Raw genomic sequence first — 15,670 nt, forward strand, 5'->3', positions numbered from 1 at the left:
CTGTTTGTTCCAACCGGCCCAATCTGACAATCGATCTGTAGATGTATGGCCACCTTTAGATTTGTGTGAGTTATTTTGTTTCTGTGCAAGGTAAATACCGGCTGCATTATTTTTACACTGTAATTTAGATTTCAGTTTCAACACACCCCACCCAAATTTAACTCTCTCAGCACGTTACATCTGCCCCACCTGCAATGCAGCATTTGTTTTGCCCATTTTGAGAACAAATTTGTACTGCGATCAGGTCTGATTAAGGGCCATTATGCAGTGTTATATTTCACACAGTGTCACCGAAATTCCATTTAGAGTATTTGTGCTTCTTCTATTATAAACACGTTCAGGAGAAAACACACAATATTCACAATTGTGACCATGAAAATGGGTCAATTATTAGGGATTTTTTCTCCCACCAAAGTCATTCACTTTGCACTAGGACAATCTCGTACTCTCTTTTACTATGCTAAAGTATATTAATGAACCACTCTAAGACATCCTGACATCATTTTAACTAGATCGGAGCATCTTCATAGTTTTCGTCATTTTCACCAAAAAAGTGAAACTTCAGGCCTCTTGCCAGAACAGAAGATGTTGACTCAGATCAAAATGCTTTTGCACGTTTCTTATTCAGATCAAGTCACAACTTTTCCACACTAGCCGATTTTGAATTTCTCAATTTCAGTTTTTTCACTCCGCCCTAATATATATATAGATATATATATATATATAGATAGATATATAGATAGATATATATATATATCTATATATATATATATCTATATATATATATATATCTATATATATATAGATATATATAGATATATATATATATAGATATATATATATATATCTATATATATATATATATATATAGAGATATATATATATATATAGATAGATATATATATATATATATATATATATATAGATAGATATATATATATATCTATAGATAGATATATATCTATATATATATATCTATATATATATATATCTATATATATCTATATCTATATATATCTATATATATCTATATATATCTATATCTATCTATCTATCTATCTATCTATCTATCTATCTATCTATATATATATATATATATATAGATACAGGCAGGTAAACGGACCAGCACTCTCCTCAAGTTCCTTAAATGTGGCTGCGTGCCTTTGCCAAGATACATACACAGCAGGGTTTCTCCTCCTCAAAGAAAAGTTGAAACGACACGTCACTGCAGCAGATGAACAATTCTTTATTGGAGCCTCAACGGCTCGTTTCGGGGCATCAGCCCCTTTCTCAAGAGGCAAACAGAACAGCTTACAAGCAGCAATCTATATATAGATATATATATATATATAGATATCCACCAGACGGGCGGCACTCACGGAAATAACAGGCAAGACACACAAAGTGCGCTTAACGTTTCAATCTTTAACAGATTTTCATCAGAAGCGTTACATATGTGTAAAAAACAGAAATAAATACCTTCACCAGCCCCGTGTACAGCACAGTCCCCGCCTCCGGCCCGCGTTCCCGCTCACCTGCACGCAGACATGTCGCATACCGAGTGACGCCACTGGCTTCCGGTTGCTAGGGAACAGTCTGCAGCTTGCGGTTCACAAGCTACAGCTACTTCCCTCTTCCGGTCTTCCATGCCGCCCAGTCAGCAGCAACATCATGTTGTCATGGTGATGGCGTTAGCTTCTCGCGATCACCTGGAGTCCGCAGTACTGTGAGAGACAAAAATACCTGTCATTAGCATATTGAAGGCATCAATTGAATACAAATAACAAAAATGCAAGGGGGAAAAGGACAAAAATAAATGAGACATAACAAATGAAGCATTGTAAGGCAGAGAGCAAAGAACCAGAATAATTGGGGTTATAAAAAGCAGTTTAAGTTGAGCTGACCTAATAGTCCATTTGGTCTGAATGAACAGCTCAACTTAAACTGCTTTTTATAACCCCAATTATTCTGGTTCTTTGCTCTCTGCCTTACAATGCTTCATTTGTTATGTCTCATTTATTTTTGTCCTTTTCCCCCTTGCATTTTTGTTATTTGTATTCAATTGATGCCTTCAATATGCTAATGACAGGTATTTTTGTCTCTCATAGTACTGCGGCCTCCAGGTGATCGCGAGAAGCTAACGCCATCACCATGACAACATGATGTTGCTGCTGACTGGGCGGCATGGAAGACCGGAAGAGGGAAGTAGCTGTAGCTTGTGAACCGCAAGCTGCAGACTGTTCCCTAGCAACCGGAAGCCAGTGGCGTCACTCGGTATGCGACATGTCTGCGTGCAGGTGAGCGGGAACGCGGGCCGGAGGCGGGGACTGTGCTGTACACGGGGCTGGTGAAGGTATTTATTTCTGTTTTTTACACATATGTAACGCTTCTGATGAAAATCTGTTAAAGATTGAAACGTTAAGCGCACTTTGTGTGTCTTGCCTGTTATTTCCGTGAGTGCCGCCCGTCTGGTGGATATCTGTGTTCTTGGCATAGGAGGGCACCTGGAGCCAACTACATATTACAAGCGAGTGCCGGACCTTTGGATTCCTATACATATATATATATATATATATATATATAGAGATATTATATATATATAGAGATATTATATATATATATAGAGAGATATAGAGATATAGAGATATAGAGATATAGATATATATATATATATAGATATATATATATATCTATATATATATATATATATAGCAAACTCTGTGGTGAGCGGCACTCATCAGTCAAACAGCAGGTACATCGCAAATAAATCAGCCAAAGGCAATGCGGTAAGTCAACGTTTCGGGTACTCAAACCCTTTATCAAGACATTTATCATGTCTTGATAAAGGGTTTGAGTACCCGAAACGTTGACTTACCGCATTGCCTTTGGCTGATTTATTTGCGATGTACCTGCTGTTTGACTGATGAGTGCCGCTCACCACAGAGTTTGCTACATTTTCTCCATTTCGAGATTGCGTGCACCGCACAAGTTGCTTCAAGTACGGATGAGTGCTGGGCATTTCTGCCTTAGATAGATAGAGATATATATATATATATATATATATATATATATATATATATATATATATATATATATATATATATATTTAAAGCATCCTATATCCTTCAGCACTTTGTATGATCTATTCCCATGATCAAAAATAATCCCCAGATGTAGGAAAGCTATCAATATTACTCACATCTCTTCCAACGGCTGTACATTTTGGTGACTGACTTATATCTTCAAATAGAAGTGCCATTTCTTTAGCTTCAGATTCTTGTTCTGTTGACTTTGGTAGCTTTACAGAAACTAGCTGAAAACTTTCTAATAACAAAAGTTTTTGAAAAGCAGATTAGAGACAATTGATACAAAAAGGACACTGCTTACTAAATTATGTTCAAGTTTAAGGACAAACGTAGAAAATAGGAATTTAGTTACCTACCGGAAAATCCTTTTCTCGTAGTCCATATGGGATACTGGGGTTCAATACGATGGGGATAGAGGTCCTCCGCAGGAGAGACATGGCATATAAGATTCTTCAGTATGGGTGCACTGGCTCCTCCCTTCTACTTCCCCTTCCACTAGTCAGTTAATGAAAAACTGTGCCGAAGGAGAGTGAATTATGTGAGGAAGGATATCTGAAGCATGAAATGTGGTGAGATTCATACCAGCACACATCAAACAAGAAAACGTGAGCAATAACTTCTTGAACACTTTGTAAATGAACTGTCACGAAGTTACAAAGGCAACAAGCCAACTACAACTACACGCAGAAGTACCTCCGCACCGAGGCGGGTGCCCAGTATCCCATATGGACTATGAGAAAAGGATTTACCGGGAGGTAACTAAAATCCTATTTTCTCTAGCATCCATATGGTAGAATGGGGTCCAATACGATGGGGAGGTCCCAAAGCTTTTAGAACGTGAGGGAACGTGCGGAGACTGCTGAAGCACCACCTGTCCGAACTGGGAATCCTCGCTGGCCAGGGCGTCAAATTTGTAGACCTTAACAAATGTGTGTCGGCCTGACCAAGTTGCAGCTCTTCAAAGCTGTAAGGCTGGGACACCCTGGGCAGCCGCCCAGGAAGTCCCCACCGACCTGGTTGAATGAGCCTTCAACCAGGCTGGAAGAGGCAATCCTGCCGACCCATATGCCTGTTGTATAGTGGAACGGATCCAACGTGCAATGGTTTGCTTGGATGCCGGACAACCCTTTTTCTGTGCATCATAAAGCACGAAGAGACTATTCGTCTTTAACAACCTAGATGTACGTCTAACATATACCCTAAGGGTATGTACAACAGGGAAGAAGGAATGAGCAGCACAGGACGGGACCACAATGGGCTGGTTCAGATGGAAGGACGACACAACCTTAGGCAAGAATTGCGACCAAGTCCGGAGTTCTGCCCGATCCTTATGAAAGACTAGGTATGGGCTCTTACAAGACAGAGCTCCAAGTTCAGACACCCGTCTGGCTGAAGCCAGGGCCAACAGGACCACCATCTTCCATGTAAGGTACTTTAAGTCAGACTGTTCCAAAGGGTCAAACCAGGAAGACTGCAGAAAAGATAAAACCATGTCCAGGTCCCATGGTGCCGTGGGCGGTACGAAGGGGGACTGAAACCTCAGTACCCCCTGGAGAAAAGTCTGGACCTCCGTCAAGGACGCCTGCTTCTTCTGAAAGAAGACCAACAGGGCCGAGATCTGGAGATCCGAGATCGAGCCTAAGACCCAAATCCAAACCAGCTTGTAAGAACCGTAATAAACTGTCCAGTTTAAACACCGCTGGTGGTAGGTTCTTCCCTTCGCACCAGGCCACATACATTCACCAAATGAGATAACAGTGGGATGCAATCACTGGTTTCCTAGCTTGGGTCGTGGTGGAGCGGACCATAGAATGTAGGCCCTTGTGGCCTAAAATCTGCCGCTCAACCTCCAGGCCGTTAATCGTAGCCGCTGTAAGTGCTGGTAGAAGAATGGCCCTTGGAGGAGCAGGTTGTCTCTGAGAGGTAAGCACCAGGGGTCTTCCACCCTCATGGCCTAAAGATCCCCGTACCAGGCTCTTCCGAGGCCATTCCGGTGTCACCAGGATGGCCTCCGCCCTTTGATTTCAAATCCTTTTTAAGACCCGGGCAAGTAATGGAAGAGGTGGAAACAGGTACACCAGCCGGTAATTCCATGACAAAGTCAGGGCATCCACCGCCTCTGCACAAGGATCCCTGGTCCGCGAACAGTACCTGTCGACTTTGTGGTTGAGTCGAGAGGCCATCATGTCGATCTGCAGGAGCCCCCACACTTCCACAATGCGAGCAGACACCTAAGAATGAAGATCCCACTCCCCGAGATGGAGATCGCGATGACTAAGGAAGTCTGCCTTCCAGTTGTCCTCTTCCGATATAAAGATGGCCAACAGCGCCGTCACATGTTGTTCCGCCCAAGTGATGATTTTGGTTGTCTCTCTCATGCATGCCATACTCTTGGTCCCTCCTTTTCGGTTGATAAACGCAATCGTGGTTGCATTGTCCAAATGGACCTGTACCGCCTTGCCTTGTAGCATGGGACTTGACTGTAGCGTGGCATAATAAACCACTCTCAACTCCAAATTATTGGAGTTATGGCTCCCCAACCTCGCAGACTGGCATCTGTCGTGAGTAGGACCCAGTTCTGGATCCCGAAAGACCGACCCGCCAGTAGGTTGGGTGAGCCCAGTCACCACTGGAGAGATAGATTGGTCTGCAAAGAGAGGCAAATCCTTCTGTGCATGTGGAGGGACGACCCGACCACTTGGCCAGAATATCCAGTTGGAAGGTCCTGGAGTGGAAATGGGCATACTGGACTGTCTGGAACGAAGCCACCAATTTGCCGAACAATCGGAGGCAGAGATGGACTGACACCTGAGGGATCGCCAGCACTTCCACCACCAACTGTTGAAGGGCTGCCACCTTTTCCTCCGGAAGGAATACCTTCTGTTCCGCTGTGTCCAGAATCATACCTAGGAATTGCATCCTCTGGGTTGGGACAACGATGGTTTCGGTAGATTCAGAACCCACCCGTGGTCGGAAAGAACCTGTGTGGTCAAGTGGATTGCACTCCTCAAGGCCTCTGCCAACCCTGATTTGATGAGCAGGTCGTCCAGGTACGGAATCACATTTATTCCTTGCCTGAGTAGGGACATCATCTCTGCCATAACTTTTGTAAATATGCGCGGAGCAGTGGACAGTCTGAAAGGTAAGGCCTGGAATTGAAAATGATAGTCTCCCAGTGCAAATCTTAGGAACATCATTTGGTGTTGTGGCCAAATTGTGATGTGGAGGTAGGCGTACTTTACATCTAGGGAGGCTAGGAACTGCCCTTTTTCCAAACTGGCAATCACCGATCGGAGTGATTCCATTTTGAACTTGAACACCTGAAGGAATGGGTTCAAGGATTTGAGGTTGGCACCAGGAAAAGGTTGGAATAATTCTCTCCCTTGTTCCTGTCGCGGCACGGGTAGAATTACCTTTGTCAGGAGCAGTCTTTCTACCTCTCCTTGAAGGAGCATCCGGTCCTCCAGAGAGGCCAAAAGAGCCATCCGGAAATATCTTCAGAGAGGTTGTCTGGCAAACTCCAGCTTGTAGCCCCGCGAATCTAGGAATCTAGGCACCCCACACTTGGCTGAAGTGCACTAGACGACCACCCACCTCGAGAATTTCTCAGGGCGGGCAGACCCGGTCTTTTCTAAGCCATAAAGAAGGAATCCCCTCTGCAGATTCCTCTAGAGCAGTGGTTCCCTACCCTGGTCCTCAAGTACCCCCAACAATGCACGTTTTCCAGGTATCCACACAGAATCACAAGTGACATAATTCGCTCCACCTGTGGATCTTTTTAAAAGGGTTAGAATAATGAGTGCACCTGCTGGGTGACCTGGAAAACATGTACTGTTGGGGGGTACTTGAGGACCAAGGTTGGGAACCACTGCTCTAGAGGAAGGTCTAAAAGCTCTCTAATGGCCCTAATTAAAGATTGACCCTTGTGCAAGGGACTGAGGTTCCTGAAGAGGATCTTGTTCTTCCTCTTCCCCCTCCTCCACAATCTCCTCATCAGTATCAGGAGCAAGTGCAGCAATCGGTCTTTTCGGAGATTGTGAGAGAATATCCACCCGTGCAGACAAAATGGACAAATCCATCTGCACTCGCTGGGTTTGCTGGGAATTAGCAGCTAGCTGGGAGGATACTGTGTCCAGTAGTGATTAAATACTACTGGCCAAGCAGGCTCTTGAGCATCCCCTTTTGATGTCCCACAAAGTTGTGGGGGTACACTGCTGACCTGAGGGGTGCTGGGTTGCGGTGCCATGCACGTTCACAGGTAGCCTGTGACTAAGATGCTGGGATGAATTTGGTGCTGAACACCATGCAGGTCAATATCTTAACCATAGTGGAGCCTGTAACCTCCCCACAGAGACACAGACACACACACGCTTTGAGCACACACAGGTGTTCTGTGTGAAAAGGTAGCAATGTAGGCTATATGTGAGACTATATGTACAGTATGTGTCACAATGAAATTAACTAGCAAGTGGGCTAGGACTCAGGTATATGGGGACCAGTACACCCTATAACTTGAGCTCCCAGATTGAGGAGCTGCTTAACAAAACAGACACTGCTATAATAATACACATATAAATGTACAGTAACAGTGAAAGCCGTTTTAACTTGCCATCTCTGCTGCAGGGAACCCCCAAATTCACCACACCGATGAGCAGCTGCCTTGTACAGAGCAATGGCGATTGTCAGCACACAGGGAGAAGCAGGACGCTGTTAAAAGTGTGCCCAGCAGAGTCTGGTCCTGCTCTGAGTAAAGCCCCACCCCTTTACATGGAGCTGGCACTTTCAGCGTTATTTATACTTGACAAGTTGCTGTAACTGTGTAAAAACAGTGTAATAAGCCCTGGCAGTTAAGCGGCTGCCTTACAAGCCAGTCGATGCGGTTTTTCCCCAGTCCCTGCTTGAGGTCCGCACACACTGCCATTATGCCGCACAATAAGCCAGGGTTCCCTCTAAGGGGGACCCCCGGTAACACTCACCGCCGACGTCTTCGGACAACTGCCAGGGGTGTGCGGCCGCTGGGGGGGGGGGGGGTTGCTCGCTACATGGCCATGCTCACGGTAACAAACCCCACAGAGGAAAGTGGTCCTGCAGTAGGGTCAGCTCTGCGCCTTAAGAGGCCGGGGACTGACCCTTCCCCTGGCTCCCACGAAGTAGGAGTACTTTTTAGTCCAGAACAGCATTCCCAAAATGAAAAAAGTTGGCACAGTGGTTTCGCTGCCGCACACTGTACTGAAGTCATGTCTTCAATTCCTGACCTCTCTGTGTGGAGTTTAGGTTGACAGTCACCAGGTCGACCACTAAGAAATCCCCCAAAAATAGGATTTTAATACCTACCGGTAAATCCTTTTCTCGGAGTCATATGGGATACAGGGAGTCGTTCAAGACGATGGGGAAAAGAGGGTATCCGAAGGAGATAGGCACATACAAAACTTTACACTGCGTGTATTAGCTCCTCCCCTCTCATCGAGCCGGTTAACAGGAAACTGTGCCTTAGGAGAAGAACAATATGAGAGGAATATGTAATATTTAATGTGGCGAGATTCATCCAGCACACCTGAACCATAACATTCACCAAATTTCAGAGGCAACTGCAGCAACCACATAACAAGTGGAGGCCTCAGTGCCCTAAACAGAATTTTAAATAAGAGACCACTTTTGAAATAGTTAGGTCCCCAAGGGGACAACTAATAAAGAAACGTCACCAAGGTGACAACACACACCCGTGATCAACTGAGAGACACGAGGTGAAGATAAAAGGTCACCTAAGTAACCTCCACACTTGTGAACATTGAAGGGACACAAGGCAACATAAGGGCAAGTTCGTGGCCCACAGCTCACCTTAGTGAGATATGCAGAACTCCGCACAGAGGCGGGCGCCCTGTATCCCATATGAACTCCGAGAAAAGGATTTACCGGCAGGTATTAAAATCCTATTTTCTCTTACATTCATATGGGATACAGGAAGTAGTTCAAGACGATGGGGATACACCAAAGACACCAGAACGGGTGGGATTGTGCGGAAATTGCAGCAGCACCGCCTGCCCAGACTGAGTATCCTCAGTGGCCAAAGCATCAAATTTGTAAAACTTTAGATAAGTATGTTGACCTGACCATGTAGCGGCCCTACACAACTGTAACGCCGAGACTCCTCGAGCAGCCGCCCAGGAGGTCCCCACTGAGTCGAGTGGGCTTTCACCCCAGCAGGTATAGGAAGCTTTGCCTCCACATAAGCCTGCTTAATAGTTGCACAGATCCAGCGTGCAATAGACTAATTGGAAGCAGGACGCCCAATTTTCTGAGCATCATATAAGACAAAAAGTCCTTTTGTCTTACGAATCCTTGCCATTCTCCGGACATACACGCGGAGAAACCGTACCACATCCAAAGATGCCGGAACCTCAGACTGAGGGCCACTAGCAGGAACCACAATAGGCTGGTTCAAGTGGAATGCCGACACCACTTTTGGAAGGAAACGTGGACTAGTGCGTAATTCCGCTCAGTCTTCATAGAATATCAGGTATGGGCTGATATGAGGTGTTTCAAATCTATCTCCTCCAACGGTTCCAACCAAGAGGACCGCAAAAATGTCAGGACAACATCAAAGTCCCACGGTAGAGTAGGGGCCACAAATGGACATTGTATATGCAAGACGCCTTGAAGGAACATTTGCACTTCAGGGATATTAGCCAGCTTCTTTTGGTAAAAAACAGACAGGGCTGATACCTGTAACTTTAAGGAGCCTAAAACATAGGCCCAGATCTAAACCAGACTGTAAAAATCTGAGGAACCTTTCCAGTCTAAATTCAGCCGGAGCAAATTTCCATTGTTCACACCATCCCACATATCTCCTCCAAATATGGTGGTAATATGATGCCGGGACCGGCTTTCTAGCACTTGTCATGGTTTTAATGACAGATGTGTGAAATCCCTTCTCCGTTAGGATTTGCCGCTCAACCTCCAGGCCGAAGCTGCTCTAAGGCCTGGAAGACGCACGGGCCTTGCATGAGCAGGTCTCTTCGCAGAGGGAGACGCCACGAGTCCCTTTGCAGGTTTAGAAGGTCGGGATACCACGTTCTTCTTGGCCAGTCCGGAGCCACCAGAGTGGCCTCGGCTCAGTCTCTTCTTCCTTAGCACCCGACCCACCAAGGGGATCGGCGGGAAGAGGTACACCAGGCTGAACTCCCACAGTATCCACCTGTAGGTCTCTCGCCCTGGAGAAATATCTGGACACCTTCCAATTGTGTCTCGATGCCATCAGGTCTACCAGTGGGGTCCCCCACCGAGCCACCAGAGCATTGAACACCTGGTGGTGCAGACTCCATTCCCCGGGGTGGAGCTTATGGCGACTGAGGAAGTCCGATTCCCAATTGTCCACCCCGGGTATGAAAATGGCAGAGTGCCTGGATGTGACCCTCTGCCCAGGACAAAATCTTTGTCGCTTCTCGCATGCAGGACCTGCTCTTGGTCCCGCCCTGCCTGTTTAGAAACGCCACAGTAGTGGTATTGTCCGATTGGATGTGGACCGCATGCCCGATCAGAAGAGGGGCTGCCTCCAGAAGTGCATAATAAACCGCACGTAACTCCAGGTTGTTGATGTGGAGCTGTGATTCCCAGAGGGTCCACTTGCCTTGGAAGGATTGTCCCATCGTTACAGCACCCCATCCCAGGAGGCTTGCATCCTGGTAACCAGGACCCAATTCTGGATGCCAATCCTCCGCCCTGCAAGCAGGTTGGGCATGTGGAGCCACCACTGGAGCGACAGTCTTGTCCGAGAGGACAACACAATCTTCCGATGCATTTAAAGATGTGAGCCAGACCATTTGCTCAGGAGATCGAGCTGGAAGATCCTGCTGCGAAACCTTCCAAATTGGAGTGCCTCGAAGGAGGACACCATCTTTCCTAGCAACACAACGCACTGATGCACCGAGACCTGGGGACTCCCCAGCAGGTCCGTGACAAGCTGCTGAATGGCCGCAATCTTTTCTTCTGGAAGGAACACTTTCATGAGAACCGTGTCCAACACCATCCCCAGTAACAAGAGTCTCTGCTGTAAAGGGATCAGAGAAGACTTTGACAAATTCAGGAGCCATCCGTGACCAGAGAGAGTCCGCATGTTAATCTGCAAAGCCACCTGTAAGTCCTTTGATGACCGAGCTTTCACAAGCAGGTCGTCCAAATACAATATGACAGATCCCTTGTTTTCTGAGAACAATCATCATCTCCGCCATCACCGTGGTGAATATGCGCGAGGCTGAGGACAGTCCGAACGGTAGCGCTCGGAACTGATAGTGATCGTTCTGCAATGCAAACCTCAGGAACCTCTGATGAGGTGGCCAAATTGGGATGTGAAGGTAGGCATCCTTCACATCCATGGATGCCAAGAACTCCCCTTCCTCCAGCGCCGCTATGACGGCCCGCAAGGACTCCATCTTGAATTTGGTTACAGTCAAGAATGGGTTCAGGGATTTTTGGTTCAGAATAGGGCGGACTGAACCGTCCGGTTTTGGGACTACAAACAGATTTGAGTAATAACCCCACCCCCTTTCCATGGGATGGACCACTGGTGACGCTGGAAGGCCTGATTTAAAAAATCTGTGAGGTGGTTGTTTTGCAAACTCGAGCTTGTAGCCGTGCAAAATAAGACCCCGTACCCAAGAATTTAGGCACGAGGCTTCCCAAACATGACGGAAGAATGCCAGCCGGGCACCCACCTCGACCGGAGCCCTGGCTTTTGGGCGGAAGTTACCGGTCCGAAAGGACTGCTGGATGCGACTAGGAAAAGGATGCTTGGATGCGTGGGGTCGAGGGAAGGAAGGTGGACTTCCCTGCAGTGGCTTTTGAAATTAAATCATCCAAACCGCTGCCAAACAACCGTTCACACGTGAAGGGAAGGTTTTCTACACTGTGTTTGGAGTCAGCGACCCGATATCGCCATAGCGGAGTTATGGCCGTTAATGGCCCCTAACTCCTTCTGCGCCTCATACAAAACCTTAGCTGTGTCCTGAATGTGGTGTAATTTTTCAGACACCTGCGCCACTGTCATATCACCCAATAGGCCTTCCTGAATCTGGGAGGCCCACGTGAATATAGACTTTGCCATATAACAACTCGCTAACACTCGACTTTGGCACGCCCCACTAGCAGTGAAAATGGACTTGAGTGTTTTCAACCTTCCTGTCTGTAGGGACTTTCAGAGTGGAAGACCCCGGCACCGGGAGCACCATCTTTTTTGCTAACCGGGACACTGAGGAATCCACCGCAGGTGGTTCTTCCCACACTTTCCTCCCCGTAGGATCAAACGGAAAGGTGGATTTAAATCTCTTAGAGACCTTAAACCTCATCTCTGTGTTTTTCCATGCTGACTTAAATGTATTCTCCACGTCCGTCTGCTCAGGAAAAACAACCTGCTGCTTTTTCTGAGTGGCAAAGAAAGAATCCCCCTCATAGGATTCAGCTAAAGGAAGGTCAAGCACCTCCCTGATTGCCATGATTAATGGCTCAGTGCCCTGGAGTAATGACTGGGAACTACTCTCATTCTCCTCACCATCCTCCTCCGCTTCTTCATCGTCCCCGTCCCCCCTCCTCTGCAGTAGACTCGGGGGTTTAGGAGGGTGCACCTCTCTTACAAGACAACCCAGGAATAGGAGTTATTATATTGACTTTAGCAGACAAGATAGCAAGCTCTCTTATGCATCCACTGGGTTTGTGCTGTAGTGGTAGCTAACTGTGTAGACAGTGTCTCCAGCATGGATTTAATCCCTGCTGCCCAGGTTGGCTCCTGTGAGCTGTCCTGTGAGCTTGTTTGCTGCCCTGCAAGCTGTGGGGGTATCCCACTACTCTGAGGGGACATGCATGGCCCACAAGTAACTTGTGAGGAAGAAGCAGGCACAAACTTATCACTGCACACCATGCAAGTAAGTTTTCTCACCATTGTGACAAAACAACCTCACACACACACACACACACACACACACACACACACAAATCAATCACAGAGGATTTAGACAGTGTGAATAAGACACAGATAATCACTATGTGCAGTACTATCTGTATTAGTCTATAGCTTAACAAGCCAGTGGGGTAGCGTACAGAGTAATGGAGGGGACCAATACACCACAACCTTAGCTCTCTAATTGTAAGAGCTGGTAACACAGTACAGTTAAACAGTACTTTAAGCTGTATACAGACAAGTGCACAAGGTACAAGCGCTGAAACCTGATGCTGTCGTTGCTGCGGATTCCCTCTGTCCCACACTGCTGAGGAGTGTCTGGAGCAGTATAATAGCGTTTCCAGCAGGCAGGGAAGAAGCAGGACGCAGGTTTTGGCACCCTTGCCGAGCTCTGGTCCCGCTCTGGGTAAGCTCCGCCCAGCGTAATGGCGCCGGAGCTTACCTGTATATTTATACTGGGACTGACATTAAAAAATATCCAAAACGTTGGTAAACTGCCCCTGCATATACAGAGGCAGTACCCTGTCCCAGTGTGGGCAGGGAGCTGCGAGGTCCCTGTGCAGGGCACACCGCCGTTGCCGCCATCTTTCTGCACAGTAAGCCGGGGACCCCACGGCGGGGGACCCCGGGGTTGTACTCACCACACGATGTCTTCAGACTGGACTAGGGGTGTGCGGCATGCTAGGGGTGTGCGCGCTGCAGCGCAATGTCCGCGGTAACATCACCCACGCAGGACGGTGGTCCTGTGGCAGGGACAGCTTGGTACCATGATTGGCCTTCCCCTAGTCTCCCACGACACAGGACTGCTGTTAAGTCCAAAACAGCAGTCCCAAAATAATAAAGAAAATAAACTGTAGAAAAACTCTCTGGAGCTCTTCCTTCTGCGTGCTTCTCCAGAGGCACATTTTCTTAAACTGGCTAGATGTGAGGGGAGCAGAGGGGAGGAGCCAGTACACCCAGTGTAAAGTTTTATATGTGCCTGTCTCCTGCGGATACCCTCTTTTTCCCATCATCTTGAACGACTCCCTGTATCCCATATGAATGTAAGAGAAAAGTAAAAAACTCATGTCGAACATGTCTAGGTCGACCATAAGCTTGCATCAACATTGGGTATGTCGTCAATTTCAAGGTGTCAACCTGTCTACCATTAGTGGTCGACCTAGACATTGACTACCCAGTGACCACATACCATTAAAGTGTATAGTCATTACTGAGGCAAATACAAATGATTCTTTGTAAAGGCTCCAATACACTGGTATGATTTGAGACTATTTCACCTGACCCTGATGGATCAGGATGAGAAATTGGCCCAAATCGAATGTGTGTGACATCCCATCTGACCCGATGCGCAGTTCCATGCGCATCGGGTTGGACACATGAAATCTATAGGATCTGACCCATCAGTGGTACATCGAGGGTGCTTTTTAGCACCCACGATGTATTGGGTCCGATCCGTAGGTGTGTGCCTGCGTTAAACCACCGCTGTCAGACATCTATGTTCAGGGGCAGGCAGGGATAGACAGCAGCAGGGTGGGAAACAGCAGAACTTAAAAAAATACTTCCAAAAGACTGGCCAGCCACTAATCAGCAGACGGCCAGTCTTTGAAAGTATTTTTTAAAATTCTGCTGCTGCTTCCCACCCTGCCGCCTGTCACCTGCCGGCTGCCCGGAATCTGCCCCCACGTTGCTGCAGCTCCCCGGGAGTTATACATGCGATAAATTGCATGCTATTCATGGCTTGTAAAAATGGCACATCAAGTGCCAAATCCTAAATCAGCCTCCCAGGGAGCTCAAGGGCAATTTGGTTCAGCATAGCATATTGGCCCTTATTTTGGTTCACTCTGCTCAAATTCCTTCTCAAATGGACAAAACCATTTGCATTGCAGGGGGGGGGGGGGGGGGGGCAGATGTAACATATGCAGAGAGAGTTAAATTTGGGTGAGTTATTTTGTTTCTGTGCAGGGAAAATACGGTCTGCTTTATTTTTACACTGCAATATATATCTCACTTTGCAGTAAAAGCCCAGCCAAATCTAATTCTCTCTGCACAAGTTACATCTGCCCCCTACAGTGCACATGTTTTTTCCATTTGAGAAGGAATTTGCCTCTGCGAGTGAACCAAAATAAGGGCCAATGTTTGCAAGTAGAGCAAGGAACACTGAAAATTAGACCACACTCAAAACAATCACAGTAATACAAAAGCAAGGGAGGACACCAACCTGAAGCTTCATTATTACTTTGCAGAGTTATAACATATACGGAATCTTCTCTGGGAGATGGATAAAAGCCAAACATTTTTAATTCTATTAAGAAAGTCTGAAATGCAAAAATGATTATTCAAATGCAATTGTTCATTTGTGAACAGAAAGTTTTCAATATTATAAACTACTGAAAGTGGAAACATATATACCTTTATCAGTATACCATCCATGAAATCCCACAATTTAACAGTACCATCCAATGAGCAAGAGTAGAGCTGTGAATTAAGAAAAAATTTCATTACTTTCATATTACTGTAATGAAATATAATTTTATCACATGACAAGAAATAACTAATAAAATTATGTTTGCTCCAGCACATCTAGTAACAAATCACTAAAAGTACAGATCATCCTGATTTTCTACAGTTCTAGCAT

The 15,670-nt window shown here is 46.4% G+C and overlaps 1 protein-coding gene across 1 annotated transcript in view; it reads right to left on the bottom strand.

Moving 5' to 3' along the window:
• The window catches only part of WDR75 (WD repeat domain 75), a 334,745-nt gene that overhangs the window by 257,096 nt on the left and 61,979 nt on the right, over nucleotides 1-15,670 (bottom strand). The window contains exons 3-5 of the mRNA XM_083153502.1: nucleotides 15,445-15,510; nucleotides 15,254-15,350; nucleotides 3,200-3,324 (exon numbers count right to left, since the gene is read on the bottom strand). Coding sequence (XP_083009628.1) covers nucleotides 3,200-3,324; nucleotides 15,254-15,350; nucleotides 15,445-15,510 — 288 coding nt within the window. The remainder of the gene's footprint in view (nucleotides 1-3,199; nucleotides 3,325-15,253; nucleotides 15,351-15,444; nucleotides 15,511-15,670) is intronic.

Source organism: Crinia signifera, chromosome 7 (assembly GCF_055691185.1).
Source record: "Crinia signifera chromosome 7, ASM5569118v1, whole genome shotgun sequence".
NCBI classification, from domain to species: Eukaryota; Metazoa; Chordata; class Amphibia; order Anura; family Myobatrachidae; genus Crinia; species Crinia signifera.